Source organism: Canis lupus, chromosome 14, assembly GCF_003254725.2.
Source record: "Canis lupus dingo isolate Sandy chromosome 14, ASM325472v2, whole genome shotgun sequence".
Classification (NCBI taxonomy): Eukaryota; Metazoa; Chordata; class Mammalia; order Carnivora; family Canidae; genus Canis; species Canis lupus.
Window position 1 is genome coordinate 42167786 of NC_064256.1, and position 21013 is coordinate 42188798.

The 21013-nt window shown below is 41.1% G+C and overlaps 1 protein-coding gene across 2 annotated transcripts in view; it reads left to right on the plus strand.

The window, feature by feature from the left end:
* The window catches only part of CHN2 (chimerin 2), a 295899-nt gene that overhangs the window by 81318 nt on the left and 193568 nt on the right, over positions 1-21013 (plus strand). Inside the window, exon 1 of one of the 2 annotated variants that reach the window (XM_025464494.3) lies at positions 7123-7156. The exons of the other annotated variant lie outside the window; for it this stretch is intronic. Within the exon in view, the coding sequence (XP_025320279.1) occupies positions 7138-7156 (19 nt within the window). The 5' untranslated portion in view covers positions 7123-7137. Of the gene's footprint in view, positions 1-7122; positions 7157-21013 lie in introns of those variants that run through there. 2 annotated transcript variants of the gene reach the window in all.

Consider the following 21013-nt stretch of genomic DNA (forward strand, 5'->3'; position numbering starts at 1 on the left):
TGATGAGGGTTGGAGGTGAAAATGAAACACAGGTGGTAACTACATCTACGGAAGTGAATGAATTAACCCAAAGACAGTGTGAGAGAGAAGGAAAGGGAAGAGAACAGGTCTAAAGCAGAAACCCAGAGAACACCAGGATTTAAGGAACTACACGGAGGAAGAGCCGAGAGAGCAGACAGGCTTTCTGGGTCAATCAGTTATGAATGGGGCAGTGTCGATTAGGGTACAGGGACCTGTTTACACCTGGAACTGAAGTAAGATGTACCACTCGATGAGCTACAGTGTATTTTGAATACCCTGGGCACCTTGCCATGACTCCTACATTTAGGATGTAAGACTCCATTCATTTGTTCTTTCGTTAGTTAATTGAGCAAATATTCTGCTGATTATAGAACACTCGGCCGGGCATTGGGTGTAGACCTGGTTTCTATGCTTTGTTTCTTATAGTTTAGCAAAGAAGACAGACATTCAGCAACAAATTTGGAAGCAGATATTTTCATGGAAAGCAGTAATAGTTATCCCTACAGATCAATCCCTTGGAGCCCTATCCACCCATAGCCTCTAAGAGATGGGCTGTTTTTACATGGGTGGGGGGGATGCCTCTGTGTCCTAACCTCCCCTGAGTTTTGCAGATGGCCCTGGGGCCAGTGCCTCTTCCTGGTGTCAGCTTCCTGGCATACGACCTGCACTCTGCCTGGGTTTGCTGACAATCCAAGAAGCGCCACCAGTCTCTGCTGCCTGGGGCCTGAGGATGCCTGGAGCAGTGGGGACACTCTGGACTCCCTCCCCGCCTCCTACCTAAGCAGCGTAGAGACAGTCATGTTGACTCTCAGTGGCATGATAGAACCAGTCAGAATGGGAGCTATGACCTCACCTGATTTTCGCCGAGCACGGAAGATCTAGCTGATACTGCATGTCAGCTCATTTGTCCATACAAGCTGCCTGCGTCGAACCGTATTCATTACTACTGGTTCTTCTGTTTGTTTTGTAAACTCTTTTCATGTTGGAGTTCAGAATCTGGTAGAAGAAAAAACTAATTAAATGGATTCATGGTTATCACTTATTGAGACATCTCCTCCATTCAACTCAGAAAAGTTCTGCTGAGTACCTACTGTGTGCAGGGCGCAGGGCTGAAATTATATTTTGCAAGACTGCAGACATCCACAGCACTGTTGGCTGTTTACGTTGACTTCTGTAGAGTGAAATTGCTTTGCCTTTTCCCTTCGCTGGCCTCTCATAGTTTTCATCAGCAAACTAGATTGCAAACCAGGAGCGATTCACTTTGCGCAATAGAAGGGTTCCTGAAAATTGTTTTTGAAAATGAATTGTTACCAAATGAATAATGTTTTAACTGTACTAGGGGATTTTTCTAGGAGAAGGAAGTTCAGATGCTGAATTGTTTTCAAAGGTAAAACATTATTTTCTGATTTATCTGCTTGGTAAAGGAGAAATTTTAACCTACAGGGAAAATAAGTCAAAATTTAATAACTTCAGGAATCTGAAACAATATCAAACCAAACCAAACCAAAACAAAACAAAAAACAATTTTTAGGGCTGAGGCAGGGATCCCTGGGTGGCGCAGCGGTTTAGCACCTGCCTTTGGCCCAGGGCGCGATCCTGGAGACCCGGGATCGAATCCCACATTGGGCTCCTGGTGCATGGAGCCTGCTTCTCCCTCTGCCTATGTCTCTGCCTCTCTCTCTCTCTCTCTCTCTCTCTCTGTGTGTGTGTGACTATCATAAATAAATAAAAATTAAAAAAAAATTAGGGCTGAGACATAGTGAATGCCAACAAAAGGAACCAATGTCATGTAGACCACATCTTAGAATGTCAGCTGATCTGAAGACATGGTCTTATTTGTGGGGCTAATGGCAGCAAACGTTGCCAGCGTAATAAAGATAGGAATTATGAGAGAAGCAATGGAGAAAACTGACAGGGGGAAAAAGCACAGAGAAAAGAAGAATAACAGTAGGTGGTAGAGACACCCAAAGGGGCAGAGGAGATTATAGCCAAATGGTGAGAGTGGCAGCAAAGAGAAAGGCTAGCTGATAGGACAGAGCGCAGAAGCCGGCTCTCTATGAAACAGCCCCTGCCTGCAAGCACGTTGACCACAGGACGTCTGACGACCCATGGGTTGTCATTCCCAAGGACCCCATTGTGGATGAACTCCTTTAAGCCTCCTAGCAACCTCTTGAGGAATTGATGGTCGAAGTAACTAAGACACAGAGAGGCCGAGCAGCTATCCTGAGATCTGAATCTGTGAGTGGAAAAGCAATGTGTGATTGGGAGACTTCTAGGGTGTCCCCTGCCCAAATTTCTCCTCTTAATGTGGACAGGTCTGGTAAAGATGGCAGGCTTTCACTCTCTTGATGGTATGGCAAGGAGAAAGTGATTTTGAAGATGTAAGTGTGGGCCTTCATTCGTTGATTCTGAATTAAATCAAGAGAGTGAGTCCCAGGGTGGGCCTGACCTAATCAGGTGAGCTCATGATAAGAGGGTCCAGGCATTCCGTGGAGGGAGAGAATCAAAGCAAGTGATTCTTCTGCTGATCTTGAAGAAAACAACAGCCATGTTCTGAAAGTCTACGGAGGGGATCACGTGGCAAGAATCAATCCGAATGCCCTTAGGAGCTGAGAGTGGTTCCTGGTCAATAGCTCCCAAGGAAATGAGGAGCATGGTCATCAGCCTCAGGGAAATGAATCTTGCCAGTTTGGAGGAGGACCCTGAGCTTGAGAAAGAAGTACACTCCAGCTGACATCTTGATGTCAGCCATGTGAGACTCTGAGTAGAAGACCCAGTTAGGCCCTGCCTGCGCTTCTGTCCTATAGAAACTGTGAGTTAGTAGGTACCTGTTGTTTTAAACCACTAAGTCTCTGTTGCTGTGTTTTGCACAGCAATAGAAAACTATTGCACTAGGATTTGAACTCAGGATTCCGGAGGCAGAGTGCACCTAGGTCCCCTGTACTCCAGCGTGCCTTTTAGAAGTCATGTGTCAGAATCATTACTACCTAGAACTTCAGGGTTGAACAGGAATCTTTGAGATCAGCCAGTCCAGCTGCCACAGGTCCTCTCGGGCACCTGTCACTGCCACTGACGGCCCAGGTCCAGCCATAAGCGATACAGAGATCAAATGGAATGCTTCTTTCCCAAGACAGCTTATCACATCCTTAAAGACAGTTCTCATGTTTCACATAAACATTTCTCTTTTCCAAGCAAAACATCCTCATGCTCTCCCAGGAGTTTCTTAGTCCCTTCACCGTAACAGTCGCTCCTTTCCTACTGAATTTCAGGTTGCCCCTGTTTTTCTCTTGGAATACGGTCAAGGACTAAAGCACAAAACTGGTGTGGTCTGCTTCACATAAAATACAGCATACCCGACACAAGCCACAGTCCAGTTGTTCCGTTGCCTTCAGGACAGCATAAGACCACATTAGATTTTTTTGGTAACCACAGTGCAGTGTTGACTCATACCATGAGTAGAGTCAACCAAAACTCTTTTTTTCACACACAAACCTGCTGAGCTGTGTCTCCACAATCATGAACTTGTACATGTTTATTTTAACCTGAATACAAGCTTAACATTCATCACTAATCTGTCTCATCAGGAATCTGGTACATATCTTGCTTGGTCCTGACTATGTCATCCAACACTATTGCTCTTCTTCCCAGCATCCCCTCAACTCTTAATTATTTGACCAGTGTGCCATAAATATCCTCATGGAGATATTGACAGAATTCTGGAACTGGACAGCGCTGAGGTCAGAGTCCTCTGGCACCATTTTGATGGCCCACTTCCAGTGCTTGGGTCCTTCAAATAGTCACAAATCCAACTAATTGTATCATCTGCTGGCAGTCATCCAACTCATAAAGGTACCCTCAGAAATGTAATGAAATATTTCCTGGAGTCCAGGTACAGGGTATTGAGTCTTGTTCCCCGATATCCCAGCCAGGAGGTCCTGATAGTTCCTAGAGAATGCTCACTTTGCAGCATCAGTTCCAGGTTGGGCATCACATGCACCGATGGTGGCCTGGTCCTCCTTGGATAAACATTTCCTCCTACAGCCCCAATCTCTGTCACTTTTCTTTGTTTCCATTCAGACTCCCAAGGGAAAAGATAAAGATGATTTAGAGGAGGATAGTCAACCTTGGGGTGCCTAAACAACTGAGGCTTCAGAGAAGGACCAGATCCTAAGTGTTTTATGATGAGAAGTAGACGAGGGGTTCTGGTGTGACAATCAGGACACACGGAGAGGTGCACAGTTATAGGCAAGATTGGCACCTGGGGTGGTGAGGGAAATGAGACAGGGCTGAGTATGGTCCTGCATTTTCCATGGGGCAGAGAAAAAGGCAGGTGTCTTTTGTAGTATCACCTTCCTTTCTCCTGTCCTTTTGCCCTTTCTCCACCAGCCCTGCCTTATATGAAAGGTGAGAAACAGACCTACCTTATAAAATAGAGGCTATGGCCCTTGGCAGCCCTGGGGACAGCCTGTACTCTGTGTGAGATCTTGGGGTGGATGAGCTCCCAATATCCCCCGTAAAGAGAAGATTCTGATTCCATGGGTCCATTGAGGAATCCTAAAACTGATGTGAATGGGCCTGGTAAAGGTAGTCCATGGTCATAAATATACCATGATTGTCCTATCTTGGTTGATTTTTTTTCATATACCTTTCTTCTTTGTACAAATGAAAGTTGCCATGCGTCTTATGGAGTACTTCAGAAATGATTCCTGAAGACCAAGAGCTCCTATTGGGTAATTGAAAAAGAAGTGTTTTAATTCTTGTGGTGAAATTTTACATTGTAGTGTTCACCAGTTGTGTCTACCAGCCAGTATCCATTAACAATCTGTTAACTATACCAGTTTCTCTCGGGGTGTTTGGGGGAAATGTCCACTTTCTGTCCATGTGTTTTTGGTGGGGTTGCCTCCACCTTTCCTGCTCCATGGGGGTAGGGGACCGAGGTTTGGCCAGTCAGAATGTTAGCATTCTCTTATATTTGACTCAAGCCACTGAGATGCAGGGAGACTTTTGCTGGGACTTAGGAAAAAGAAACTCTTAATCTTTTTGGCTGGACCTTGGAACTGTCAGGTTTTGAGGCTCAAGTTGTTTTCAGCTATCTTGCTTCCAGAAGGGGAGAATCTCAAAGAGAATTGAACCACACAGGCAGCAGAGATGAATGATAGAGGAAAACTGGACTCTGGCAATATGAAAAGGCCATGATGAAAATCTAGACTTTGGTGATAGGAGGCAGTGATGAAAATCTAGACTCTGGAACAAGGCTACTTGAGTTTGAATTGCTCTACCATCTATTAATGGGGTCACTCAGGACAAGTTAGTCTCCATGCCTCAGTTTCTTCATCTGTAAAGTGGGAATCATTAATAGCTACTCAGACAGTTGTGAAATTAGGCCGGTCGTGTAAAACTCCTAGAGTAGTCCCCAGCATGGATCACATAAGTGTTAGTCACCATCTGAATTCTGTGTCAAGCCATGCCTGAAATGAGACCTACCTCTGGATCTTTCAGTTCTTAGAACATCATATTCTTTGTTTTGCATTTGCCAACTTAGGCTGTCTTTTCTGTCACTTAACCCAAAGGGTTCTAACTAGTAGATCCAGTGAAATTAAATTCTTACTAACTTTTGTGTTCTGTCTTCCTTAATAAAACTAAGAAAAATAATCCAAAGTCAGATATTCCTTTTCTGACTGTTACCTAATGGTGAGTATGATCTTGGAACAAGTCAATTCCTTCTTCCCATTTTCTCAGTTGTGTTTGTTTGAAATTTCCTTTCCAGAAGTGTGTTTTTTTTTTTTTTTTAAGATTTTATTTATTTGACAGAGAGAGAGAGAGAGAGAGAGCGCGTAAGTAAGCAGAGTGGCAGGCAGAAGGAGAGGGAGAAGCAGGCTTCCCTGCTGAGCAGAGAGCCCGAAGTGGGCCTCGATCCCAGGACTCTGCTGGGCTGAAGGCAAATGCTTAACTGACTGAGCCATTCAGGAGCCCCTACTTTTCAGAAGTTCTTTAAAAAATACTTCAGGTGGGTTTTCTAGGAAAACTCCAAACATTATCATTAGATTTCCCTAGCAAGCATATGCTTTATCTACTTTCCCCTGCATCTCATGCAATGTTCTAAAACCTTGATATAATAGAAAACTCTGAATTGGGGAACAGGGTAGTTGGCTGGGGATATGAATAGGAAGGGGAGAAGACCAGAAAACATGGGACTCTAACTAGGCCTCAGCCAGTTCCTCTCTGTGTGGTCTTGGACCAGCCCTTCTCCCTGGTTTCCTGGCCTGTAAAGCAGGCAAGATGATGCCTCAGGTATCTCCCTGCCTTACTGATTTTGCAATATATGAAAACTTTCTCAAGCACCTTCAATAATATATTTCATTCTCTGTGGTTAAAATGATGGAAAGTAGATTAGAAAAATAATAAATCTTAATAAGGCTCACCTGTATTTTGTGATTACTTTAGAATTTCTAGGGTATGTCACAAGGTACGTCTTCTCTATTTTCCTTCTGTGTCTGAAAGGTTTTTTTTTTTTTTTCTTTTTCCTACTTTCTTCTCTCTAAAACTCCCTGAGTCCTCAGCATCCTTAATAATCAATGAAGATCTTGGCTAAGTAAGCTGAGAATTGCAGCAGAGGCTCTGGGCCTCTAGTCCACTTTAATTAGCAGTCAGTTTGCAGAGAGAAACAATAAGGAACCAGAATAGAAAACAAAGAGTAAACGAGAGAAAATGGAGACAAAGCAAAGGACTAGAATTAGCTTGGGGAGCCGGGAAGAGGAAAGCCATAATGCTATTCTTCCTTTTTCTTAGAATGTGAAGCCAGGCCTGCCGTGTAGTGGGCATCAGTGGGTGTTTGCGAAGCGAGGGAGCGAGGGAGCGAGGAGGTGAGTGATGAATAGATGTGAGTGAGCATTTGGCTGTGCGTGGACACACTGGATCCTGCCAACCCAACTAGCCTGGGGACGGCAGAGGAAGGAAATGACAAAAGAAAACTCAGGATACTCATGTACCAACGCAAGACAAATTGCCCACCGCAGACATGAAGATATCCAATGGGCTGAATGAGGAACAATGTGACATTTGAGAAAGCAAAGACGTTGTGGGCTAACCCGAACCAGTGCATCATTGCTCTTTGAAATGCGGTGCTTGTTTGCAAGTAAGTCTTCATTTCATGCCTCACTATTTGGCTTTTAGGTTGGACTTAATTAAAAAAGCTGTAGCATCTTGGAGTCCAATTTCCTCTTTTCACATAGCATCTGTCCCTGACAGCTTGTGTGAGGCTCGGCCACTTGTTGAGGCCGAGGCTGGAGGAGGAAATGACAGAGGAGAGGCGAGGTGGACAGACGCCTCTTGTTGGAGGTGGCACTCTCTGATTCCGCAAGGCCCAGTCACGTGCTTAGGAAGCGCCTTGCTTTAAGCAAGGCAACAGATGTCTCCGAGAGGGGGTTGCTGGCAGCCTCACAAAGGCCAGCATGACGGAGGGTAGGCATGAGTGCACTAACAGGAGAGCAAAGGCACACATGCTTCTGCCCTCTGCTCAGAGCTGGAAAAGAGGCCAAAATTGGATGCAAGCAAACTGTAGAACTGAACAGAGAGCAAAGACTTATTTCAAATAAACATTATCCTCTGGCAGGGGCGAGGTGGGGATTAGGACCTATTTCCAAACACAAATGATTTCTATATTCAAATAGATGGCATAAAAGATAAAAGTCTATACTGGGGTTGACTGCCTAGAGATACACACCGCTGTGTTTTTTGTTTTGTTTTGTTTTGTTTTGTTTTTTTGCAAAGGGTTGTTTTGTTTTGCAAAGCATTGCTACCTGTTTATGCATTTACCTGGAGCTGTGGTTTTGAGTGTGACCAAGAAAGAGAATTGAAGCTTTCTTTTCTCAGATCTGTCATTCTCATTTATCAAGAGAAGCCTATCAGTAAATCCAAACAAACTGGGATCTCATTTTGGAACAAGTAATTGAGTTTGTGGTAAGCAAGCTCTTACAGATGGAGCATGCACTTAATCTACTTTCTGTTTGATGTTTTTAGTGTTGCTTTTAAAGCAGTTTGTTTGAAGTTCAAGGTATTAGAATTTAGTTCTTTGGGGACTTCATTCTTAATTTAAAAGAATCTTTGGAAATTGCTTAGGCCTTTATACTGGGTCTTAATCTTGAAATTACCTGGAATTTCCCTAACTGTGCTGTTCTGTTTTATAGCACAAAGCCCACTCCACCAAATATGCACTGAATTCATGTTCACTTTCTGGGTTTTTTCTCATTTCTCCAATGTGCCCCACCCTTTAACCCCCATAGATGTGCTGGCTGCATTTTGTTGCCAGATAATTCCTATTGCTTTCATGGAAAGCAAGCCAACATTGACATATCCTACTTGAAGCTTGTAGTTAAAGCCTCATTCTTTGTGGTTCTGTGGGTATTCGAATCTGCTGCTGTGCTCCATTTCCTTGCCTTTGATGCCTGAAGAATATAGTCGACCTGACTGTGAGCGGATTGTCAGAGATCTATGGAAGAAGGTGATCTCTGGGCCACATTAGGGCTTTGACACTAACATAACCACATGTCTAGAAAGCAAGCAAGGTTAGGAGCCATAGGGGTGCATTTGGCCAAGCCTATGAGATTTGAGTGCCACCATGAATAACGTTTAGTAACTTTTAATCATACATTTCCAACTATGTGGTTAATAAAAGGTTGCTTATGGAAAAAATAGAACAAAGTACTGATGAGCCAAAAAGACAGCCTCCTTGAAAATCCTGTGTTTATTAAAAAAGAAAAAAAAAAGGGCGCCTGGGTGGCTCAGTGGTTGAGCGTCTGCCTTTGGCTCAGGTCGTGATCCCGGGGTCCTGGGATGGAGTCCCACATCAGGCTTCCTATAGAGAGCCTGCTTCTCCCTCTGCCTATGTCTCTGCCTCTCTCTGTGTCACTCATGAAGAAATAAATAAAATCTTTAAAAAAATTTTAAAAAAGAAAATCCTGTGTTTGGAAACAGTCACATAAATCTTGTGATGTTTATGCTTCTAATTTCCTACTATATATATGTAAATATGTATTTTATTCTTACAAAAATGTGGTCAGACCATTTATATTAGTTTTATTTCAAAACCCACTGTGAATGTATTCTAGAACTTAAGTATTTGACATAATTTTTAATGGTCATGCATAGTTCATTTGCATGGATAGAACTTTTTTTTTAAAACAGCCACCTGTTGTTACATATGTAGGTTGATTTCAATTTTTCTTTCTAAGAAATCATTCTGTGATGATTTCATTCTTTTTTATGGCTGAATAACAATCCATTAGATGGATAGATTGATAGATTGATAGATATACCATCCATCTATTATCCATCTATTGATGGATGCTTGGGCTGCTTATAAATATTGCTGCAATAAACATAGGGGTGTGTGTATCCCTTTGAATTATTGTTTTCATGTTTTTTGGATAAATACCCAGGAGTGCCATTCCTGGATTGTAGGGTGGTTCTAATTTTAGTTTTTTGAGGAACTGCCATACTGTTTTACATTATGTGGCTGTATCAGTTTGCATTCCCACCAACAGTATGAGGAGGGTTCCTTGTCCCCCACATTCTCACCAGCATTTGTTGTCTCTTGTGCTTTTGATTTTAGCCATCTGACAGGTGTGAGGTGATGTCTCATTGTAGTTTTTTATTTCCATTTCCCTGATGATAAGTGATGTTGACCATCTTTTCATGTGTCTGTTGGCCATCTATATGTCTTCTTTGAAGACTTGTCTGTTCATGACTTCTGCCTATTTTTAATTGGATTATTGTTTTGGGGTATTGAGTTGTATAAGTTATTTGTATATTTCGTCATTTGCAAATACCTTCTTTTCCATAGGTTGCCTTTTGGTCGATTGTTTCCTCCACTGCTGAAACTTTTTATTTTGATGTACTCCCAATAATTTATTTTTGCTTTTATTTCCTTGAGGCAAGGGACTGTTGGTATGGCCAATGTCAGAGAGATTACTACCTGTGCTCTTTTCTGGATGTTATGGTTTCAGGCCTCATATTCAGGTCTTTACTCCATTTTGAGATTATTTTTGTGTATAGTGGAAGAAAGTGGCTCAGTTTCATTCTTTTGCATGTGACTATCCAGTTTTCCCAACACCATTTGTTGAAAAGACTGTCTTTTTTTCCCATTGTATAGTCATTCTTCCTTTGTGGAAGATTAATTGACTATGTAATTGTGGGTTTATTTCTGGGTTTTCAGGTCTATTCCATTGATCTGTGTGTCTATTTTTATGCCAGTACCATACTGTTTTAATTACTACTGCTTCATAATACAACTTGAAATCTGGAATTGGGATATCTCCAGTTTTGTTTTTCTTTTTCAAGATTGCTTTGACTATTCAAGGTCTTCTGTAGTTCCTTACAAATTTCAGGATTTCACAACTACATCTTGATGCATCTTTGATTTTTTAATATTAAATTCTATAAGTTTATTATTTGGTCAAAAATTGCCACAATTCTTATAGAAATCTGTCATATATGCCCTTTAGGATGCAGAGAACATCTGGGTGACAAAAATTGATGATTAATGCTTCTCAAGCTAAACCTGACATATGGAAAGAAGAGAGAGGAGGGATCTGTGGCCTCTACTCTCTAGGAAGTTTGCTATAAATTTGAAAAGAAGGACTGGGACCTCATTTATTTTGGTTGTTCCAACCCTAAATATTAGTTCAAATGTGTTTAAAGCATGAATGACCAGGCTTGAACACTTTTTGTAATGACATTTTTACTGTGCATGTCTCTACTTTATCTCGAAGAGTATCTGTAATTGTAGTTACCAGTGGCAGAAGAGGGAGAGAAAGGGAAATCCCCTTAGTTCTTCTCTCTGTTGTGTAGAGATGCACATTTTTGGTATGCTGAAGACAGTTACTGTAAAATGCAGACTAATAGTGTTTCACTGGAGAGTAGAAAATACTTAGTGACGATGGAGTGCTTTGAGCAACCTTTCAATCCATTTATCAAAAGAGCTTATAATGGAACTCTCATTTCAGGGGAGGTCAAACACTAATAAATATTGAGAAAAGAAAGTTAAAAGGACATCAAGTTAATATTTCACTATCCATTCTTTGATCTTGGAAAGCTTGAAATATTTTCCACACTAATTTTGTGATTTATTGACTCATTCCTGACAATGGGCTTATTGGAACAGATACAGATGCCTTGCTTTTAACTACAGCTTCAATTTCTACAATGCTTTATAGTACCAACAGATTTTTATGTGTTCATTGGCCTCACTTATTGACATTGCCACAGTTCTGGAATAGTCTTCGCTAGTTAAAAACCGGATTATTGTCAGTAAAAGCAGTTGAAATGTTACTGCTTTTTGGCTTAAATGCAACAACATTTCTTGATTTTGTTGTATTCCTTTGGGTGGAAAACAATAAAATACCCTGTACTTCATTGACTCTTCCATACTTAGCTGCATTCAAAATATATTCAGAATCTGATCATTTTTCCAGTTCAGCTGCTACCACTGCAGTCTGTGAAAAAAGCCCATTGACTTCTCATCTTCATCCTGGATTATTGCCATGACCTCCTAACTGGCTGCTGCTCTGCTTTCACCTTTGCCTCCCTTCAGAGCCCACATGCCAGAGGGAGCTTCCAAAATGCAGGTCAGATCATGTCGCATCTCCTCACTCAGCACCCCAGACCCTGCTTGACCCACCCTTGTCTTACTCTTCTACCATGTGCCCCCTGTGCTGTCCCATATTTAAGAGGACAGAGCTGTTGGAAGAGGATCTCCATGAGCTCCAGGCACTCATCTACATCCCAACCTTGGTGCTTGGATGCTTTGCTCCCCCTTTTTTTTTTTCCCCCAGGCCATGAACTGTCCCTGTTGCTGCCTAAGATAATCCCATTCACTTGTCCACTAGATCCTGACTCTTCCAACTCTTCCCCTGGTCTCTCCAGCATCATCAATTTTCCAGTCTACTGGATCCATTCCTATCAGCCCACTAACAGGGTATTACTTCTCTCACCTAAAAAACAGGACAAAACAGAAAGGATCAATCAAACAAAACCAGCTTTTCTTTCTTTCTTTTTTTTTTATCCTTCCCACCCAGCTTTATCTAGATATGTTGACAGATAACATTGTGTGTAAGTTTAAGGTATACAATATGATGATTGGAGATTATATATATATATGTAATATATATAATGTATGATATATATGTAATATATATAATGTATGATATATATAAATATATATAATATATATAAATATATATATATTTACCACAATTAGATTAATTAACATGCCCATCACCCAACATAGTTACTTTTGTGGGGTATTTTGCCATGAGAACATTTAAGGTCTATTCTCTTAACAAATTTCAAGTATATAATACAGTATTATAACTATAGTTGCCATGCTGTATATGTTTCTATGAGTTCAACTTTTTTAGATCTCATATGTAAATAAGATCAAGAAATGCTTTTATTTTTCTAACTTATCTTAATTAGCATAATGCCTTCAAGATTCATCCATGTTACTGAAAATAGCAGAGTTTTCTTCTTTATGGCTGAATACCACAACTTCTTTATCCATTCATCCATTGAGGGACACTTCAGTTATTTCCATATCTTGGCTACTTTAAATAATGCTGTAATGAATGTGAGGTACAGACATCTCTTTGAGATAGTGATTTCATTTCTTTTGGATAGATACCCAGAAGTGGGATTGCTGGATCATACAGTAGTTCTATTTTTAATTTTTTTAGTAACCTCCATCCTGTTTTCCATAGTGGCTGCACCAATTTGCATCCCTACCAACTGTACACAAGGGCTCCGTTTTTTCCACATTTTTGCCAACACTTGTTCTCTTGTCTTTTTGATAATTTTCATTCTGACAGGTGTACGGTGGTATCTCACTGTAGTTTTGATTTGCATTTCCCTGATGATGAGTGATGTGGAGCACCTTTTCATCTACTTATTGGCCATTTGCATATCTTCTTTGGAAAAATGTCTGTTCAGGTCCTTTGCTTATTCTTAAATCATATTATTTGCCTTTTTGCTATTGGGTTGTATGTGTTCCTTATATTAAAACAACCTTTCTTGGCAGCATTTCCTCATGACCACTCATTTCTCTGCTCCCTTTTTAGCAAAATGCTTTGTGGTCCATTCTTTCCCTCCCTTTATCCATTCAATTCTCCACAGTCAGGCTTCTGCTCTCATCCCTCCAGCTGATACCTTCTAGTCAGGGTCACCAAACACCTTCACGGCGTTGACTTCAAGAGTACATTCTCAGCCCTCACCTTACTTAACCCCTCAGCCATATTTGTTAATACTCCTCCATCATGAAATACTATCTTCTAGTTGCTTCCATAGTCTGCATTGTACTAATTATCCTCCTGCTCCAGCCTCCTGATTGCTGCTGAGTCTCTGTCCTTACATCTCACTACTGTCTCCTTCTCTCATTCAGCTTTAGGCATTCTGGGATCCTCACCTGCCTCAGATGCATTTCAGGGCTTCTGCATTGCTGTTCCTCCTGCCACCATTGCTCTTCTCTTAGATATCTGCACAAATCTCTACTTTTCTCTTCCTTCAAGTATTGGCTCACATGTCACCAGCACTACCTAAGTTCTTTTCCTTCCTCTTATCTTCATAGCACATCTCATCATCTGGCTTACTCTTTTACTTACTTGTTTCATTTATTGTCAGTCTCTGCCCACTAGCCTGTGAGCTCCACAGCGGGTCAGGGTGGGAGGCTATCTACTATCTAAGCATTGGGGATAGGATATCTATGCCTAGAACAGGTGCCTGGTCCATGATAGGTGTTCAGTAAATAGTTGTTGAATGAAGGAAAGAATGAATGAATGGTGAATGTTCTCTTTATTGTTAGCAATGCACTTGGAGAAATACTACAGTAGAACCACTTGAATTCTATACCTTATAGGAACTTAAAAGATTCCTAGTTTTCTTATAGTTATATGAGTTAGGAAAAATGAGTGTTTTGGGACGTGGAGTGCCTTTCTTGTTTTGCCAACCTTCCTGTGTACACAGAAACACTTCCTCAGAACTCTAAATTCCAAGTATAATCCTTAGAGTCTGTCTTGAAAGTGCCATTTTTGTGCCAAACTGAATGACAAGGGCAGAATCAGAGAGACAGCTGAGAGTTTGCCTTAATGTGGTTCATTTTGATTCAGAGGCATTGCAAGTGCAGGTTGAGACTGCTGGAAATGTAAAAGATCCCTCCTGCCTGTCTTTGGTGCCTCCTAGCCAGGTAAAGATCTTATAGGTTGCCAGTTACATTACCTATATACATCAGTATACATGGGACATGCCTTGCGCTATCTCCACTCCCTGATTTTTCTCAGGTATTTTTTTTTCTTTCTTCCAAAATCCCTTCTCTTCTATTTCTGCTTCCTGAAGTTCTATTCCTGTCAAAGCCTAACACAAACACAGATTTGCCCGTAAAACTTTTCTAGATCCTTGCCAGTCAGCTACTCCCCGTGTAGACCCTGCTCCTTAGAATAGAAAGCTCCAGTGTACCTTAGTTTAGCTGTGACCATAGACACATGGGCATAGACACACACATATACACACATATAGTCACAACACACAGACACACCCAATACATATACACCAAATGTAAGCACACTGAGGTCAGGAATTGTATTTTATTTTTCTAGTGTTTTTAACACCTAAAAAGTGCCTTGGACAATGAAGACACTCAACATAATTAGAACTGTAATAAAATGGACATAAGTTCCCCTCCTGCTGGTTATTTTCCTTTTCCTCTTGTTTTGTGTCTATGTAGACATTACAAAGAGAAAGCACTTGTGCGCCACAACAAAGCCTCCTACTTAATCCAGGACATAACTGTACTTCTTGCCCAGCGCTGTTCACTTCTCCAGGTACCCTCAGATGTATCTACAGACAGAGGCCAATGGGAGCATCTCATTCTTATTTGGCAAAGGAAGAAACAGGTTAAGTAACTTACATAAGATTGTTTTACAACACGGAGCTGGATTTCAACTTCTTCTTTTCTGAAATGCTAGTCTGGGGGTCTAAGAATAATATTGCATTTTTACCATGGCAGTTCTTTTTCAGAAACCACACAACTGTAAATCTCAGGAGTCTAAAAAGGTCTGTAAAACCACAAGACCATCCATTCATGGTTATTGAGGCTTTTCTACCAATATTTTCATCTGGTAGCATAGATGAAGGTCAGTGATACTTGGCTGTTGAGCCTAAATTTACACATCTCTTCATATTTGTTACTAAGATCAGGAAAAGTGAACACCTGAGAAGCAGATTATTGACTAATGCAGATCTGGCCTCAGTGGCATTACTGCCTTTGCCAGCAGAAAGGATTAGGCAAATTAACAAAGGGCCTTGAGCCAACAGGGTCTTGTGGGAGGCCTCACTGATGTCTGAGATGTTGGGCGTTGGGTCCCAGAGGAGGGAAAAGTGGCATGATCTTGGCTGAGCTGTCCATGGGCACCACATGCTATAAATTGTCTGTGTTGAAGAAATAAGCGCAAGGGCTGAGAAGCTCAGGGCCAGTATTACTTCAAAAAAGAAAGGTTTATGTTTAATCATCTTTAAAAAATCTAGATATATCAAATGTATTTTATTAAATATATGCTAAAATGTTCTATATGTAAGGATCCCCAGTGTGTTGGGTAAATAGCTTGTATGTTGCTGAGTGCTATGGGGTAGAGCAACAGAGAGCTTTTGGACACTCCAAAAGGAATAAAAGAGAGAGGCAAATCCTCCAAGAGAGGATTTGCCTAACAGACTGTGCTATGCTGGCTTTGGCCAGGGTATTTGCATGCTACAGGGCTGGGTTCCTTCCCATTGTATACTTTTTAAAAATGCTCCTTTCTAATGGCTTTGTGTACTCCCATTGAAAAAGTGATGGACAAAAGAAGTAAAGTGCTCTAAATCTATTTAGCAGTACTAAGAGGCATAATGGAAGCCATATATTGAATGAACTTCCTATGAATTGCCTTGCAGGGATGAAGAGTGACTTATAACAGGTAAACACTCTTTGGGATACTTTGCCACTAGCCTGGCACTGTGTACAAAGTTGCCTCAATGACAGGAGCTTGGCTGGAGGTGAGGTTTGTCACCTTGGGAGAAAGGCAAATCCAGGCAGATACCTGTTAATGGCTCCTCTGGATTAAAAAGGAGAGTCTGTCCTGAAGAACGTTATTAGTAGTGATCCTCAGCAATTTCTGTTGTCATGGGAGAACATATTCACTCATGTTTCATCTGAAGTTTTGTTAATCTTGACCCTCATAAATCAAGACATTCCTGAGTTCATAGGTAGTGCTGTCTGGAGACTAACGAAGGGTGCAGTCAGGCTGAGCTTCATTTTTGTGAATCTTTTATGTTTTTCTAACACTTTCAGAAATTCCTGTTTATCTGATACAGCAACACTGATTTTTCCCAGCTCTTCGCTTCATATTACTCATATGTCAAATGAGGATTGGAGACGTCACCTTTTTCAGAAGTCTTGCGATAATAGGTAATAGATTTGGAAAGCACAGCATGTCCTCTGTGTATTATTTTATTATTATTGCACATAACTCAAAACTCTGACTTTTCATAAGAGTAATACAATTATAAAACAAGGTTACTGATACCACTTGGTATCCTATGATTGTTCCTGAACTTTTATTAGGTAGGAGGCATGAGGGACTGAGATACAAACACAGATAACTGACACATGGAGTAGAAAGTGACAAGCATTTTAAGAGACAAATCAATAACTCTTTCTATGAGAGTATAGATGAGAGCCTGAGTTTCCAAGAAGGAGAAACAGGGAAGGCATAGAAAATAGCATGGAGTGAAGATTTGGAGGCAGGAGCCCAGAGGGAATAGATTTTATGACAGTTCAGGGTGCATAAGAAAGAAGAGTGCAAGTTAGATTAGGAAAAAAGATTAGGGGGTTAGATTATGGAAGGTGTTCCATGTCAAGCTGAGGAGTGTGGACTTCAGAGCAGAGGCAATGCAAATGATGATGAGACTGGAGACAACACACTATACAAAAGTCGGTGATGTCTTGAACTAGGGAATTTCAGAGAGAAGAGAATGAGACCAGAAATACCCTGAAAAGAGAAGAGACAGGAATTAGCCGTTAATGAAATAGGAGAAACAAAGGCGAGTTGGTGAGAGGAGGTCAGGAGAAGATGAGACAGTTCATTAAAGCATGAGGTCTCTCCCTGGGCCTTTGACAACTGGCTTTTGTATGGACAATCTTGGAAAGAAAATATTGCCCTTTTACATTCTTTCTCAATTTTGAGTGATGCTCTTTTCCACTTTTGTATGTGCTCAAACCAGCCAAAGATACAGCATAATACTTTGAGCCAACAAAATAATATGATGAGTCCAGTTGGTAAAGTTTTACAAAAAAGAACGTGATGATTCATTTTTCATACTCTAAGAGTTTCTCTTTTTCAAAAAATGCCAGAACATGAAAATCTGAAGTAGATAAATTAACAGGTGATCATTTAAATAACAAAAAGTATATTTTCCAAAAGCTTTTCTTTAAGGATTCTTTAAATAGTAAGTGCCTTGTCTTCATCAATTTAAATTTGATTTATTTGTAGGCATTTGATAAGACACAAGAATAAGCTTATCATATGAAACATGATATTCCTTACAGCTACATGTTACCACACACAGTATTTTTAAAATGATTACTTATATATGTATAAAGTTAGATATAACCAAAATATTCTAGGAAATTGAATGAATATATTTTCATGTTCTGTTATCCAATTTTGATAATTAAAACTATAATCTTAACATTAAATATATAAATGACAGATGTAAAATTTGGTAATAATCAAAATAATTAATCTTTCATTTGTATAGTCCTCTAATAGAATCTAGAAAGTTCTTGGTCATTTTTCTTAAAAAGTTTGCAATAAGAAAAGTTTTATAACATCAGCTCTGAAAACCTTAATGATAGCTTCCTTTTTTAAATCCTTAAGAAGGTAAATTTAATTAGTTTAGGTTTTTCTAGCAGTTGCTAGTTTTCTTCTACAGAATACTTTTTAAAATTACTCTCTGCCACCCAAAAGAATTGAAAGGAAGGACTTGAACAGATTTCACATACCTGCCTTCATAGCAGCATTATTCACAGTAGCCCAAAGGTGGAAATAACCCATTATCTATGGATGAATGGATAAGCAAACTATTACACACACACACACACACACACACACACACACATAGGAATATTATGCAGCCTTTCAAAGGAATGAAATTCTGATTTGTGCACAATCATGGATGAACCTTAAAGACATTAGGTAGGCTAAGTGATAGAAGCCAAACACAGAAAGACAAATACCGTATGATTCCACTTATATAATTACATAGAGTGGCCAAATTCATAGAGACAGAAAGTATAAGAGTGGTTGCCAGAGGCTGGAGGGAGTGGGGAGTTCTTGTTTAACGGGTTTAATGAGCTTCAGTTTTGGGTGATGCAAATGTTCTAGAGATGGATAGTGGTGAACCTTCTACTGGTGCTGCACTTGATCTCAGCTAAATCCAAAAATGGATTTGAGAGCAAAGCTCCATATCAAACTCAGAACTGACGAGGCCTTCACTCAGACCAAAGTTCTGGGTTTCCAGGAGTCCTTGGCTTCCTCCTATCTGGATCAGACTCTTTGGGGCCCATCTCTCCAATCTGTCGCAGTGCTGCTGCTCAGTGTGGTGTCCCCAAAGGCAGCGTGCTTAGGAGTCATGCTACTTCCCTAGGGCCGCTGTAACAAACCATAACAGGGCAGCTTAAAACAACAAAGTATATTCCCTCACAGTTCTGGAGGCTAGAAGCCAGAAGGTATTGGTGGGGCTATGCTCCCTGCTCCCTCCAAGGGCCATTGAGAAGAAAACACACTGCCTCTCTTCTGGTTTCTAACAATGCCCAGCAAGCAATCCATGGTGTTCCCTGGCTTAGCTTGCTTCACTCCAATCTCTGCCTCCATATTCAGAGGGCATGCTTCCCTGTGTCTCTGTATCTCTGATTCCTCTTCTTACAAGGACATCAGCCATTGGATCCAGTATGACTTCATCTTAATTAATTATATCTGAAGACACTTGTTTCTAGGTAATGTCACATTCTGAGGTTCCATGTGGACATGAATTTGGGTGGGAGGCACTATTCTCCCCACTACAGTGGCCAAATACAGGCTATGGGGGCAGTGTGCTTAGATCTCTGTCCTGTTCCTGTTCCAGGTCTGTCCAGGTTCTGAGGGCCTCACTCAGTACCCCTCATCGGGGCAGTGGGCTGACTTCCCATTGCTGTCATGTGTTGATGCTGGCATCTGTTTCCTGGTCCCCAGTCATCTATTCCTGAGAGTCATTGCTATGTTGACCCACATTCTCCACAGCAAGACACCTTAAGGTCTATCTCTCTTCTGAACTACTTTCGTGATACACTGAGTTCATAGAAATTGTTCTTTTCCAGAGATGAAACTCTGCAGGCTGTATAAGGCTTATCTCCACTCATGTGCTACCTTTAGGAATCATTTACCTGTTCTTATTATGTGTTCTGGCATTAAGGTCCATCTGGGGCTGCCTCAGTCACTTGCCCAGGCACACCACACACATCTCCACCCTGGCATCTTCTCTTCCTTCAAACAAGGACAGGTGGGTACAATGCTCCTGGACTCATTTTCCCTAGTTCTACCAGAGGATTTCCTTTATCCACTCCTCTCAGGGCTCTTCCTGGAGATAAGTGGGTTTGTGGCTTCTTCTCAAGGACCCCAACCTCTGGCACCTTTCTACCACCCCGCGCTGGTCTACTAACTTCCTTCCTCTGGCCTGTGCAACTTGAACAGAGTTTTTCTTATTTAATACTCATCCTTCCAAATCTTCGTCCCATGCCAGGCCCAAGATTTTGAAATCGAAAAGAATCTATTTCTTTATTTTCTGCCATTATGCTGTGTCATCCCTTCTCTCTAAAGTAATAAAAGCAGTAGTCCTAGCTGACTGATGGGCAAGGGTCACTTGGGACAAAATACAGAACAAACACACAAAAAGTCACTGGAGTTAGTTCCTAAAAATACTCTCCTAATTCAAATATTTCAATTTTACAGTTTAATAGAAGTTCATGGAGAAAGTAGAGAACATAAATAGTGAACCAAAGCAAATTTGCTGATGACTAAACCGGATCCTGTGATATCCCTGGGAGGTTTATATGATACGAGCCATAGCTGAGTTAAGAAACCAAAAATGGCAAAGGGAGCAAGTAAAAAACATATCCAGAGAGACTTAGGCAAGCTGCGATTTGTAGAGAGAGAGGATACCTCCTTACCAATAGGTAAGAAAAATGGTAAAATATGATCAAGTGAATGATCATTGTCTTGATTAACCTGCTTTGGAAATCTAGATCTTCAGGTTTTAGTATAAAATGGACTGCTTTTATATACTACTATATGAAAAAGGAACTATTTTAATCTCAGTGTTGGCTGAGCACCCAATATAGTAAATGTGCCATTTCAAAATTTGGAAAGACCACCAGACAGACACAGAAAAGACATGAACACAAGGTGGCTTTATGACTCTTGACCCCTCACCCACATTTGGGGGGGGCGTGTAACAAGGCGAAGAGTTAGAATTTTGAAGCAAACTATGCACCATGCTCTAAATCTGACCCTTTCCAGAGAAGATGTGGAGGGTGTCTGCCCTTTTTTCTCAAGGGCAGGGAGACTAGCTTCACTTGGCCTTTCAGAGGGATTAATAAGTGTCCTCTGCACTTTGGGGAACGCAGTGGGCCGGGGTCTGACTCACCCCTAGCCAATCTAAAAGTCAGGTTGCTCTCAGATTGTCGCCTCGAGGGCCCACTGGGTGTCAGGGCAAAGGAGTAACTGTTTCCCATGAAGCAGATGTAAGGCAGGCCCAGGGAGAGCTGTCCAGGAGAGTCACATAGAAGGTAAAGTGACACCAAAAGAAGGTGGGCGTCCAGATTTCCAGTGGCCGAAGGAGCCCTAAGCAACCAGCATTTATTACAGGTGACAGATCC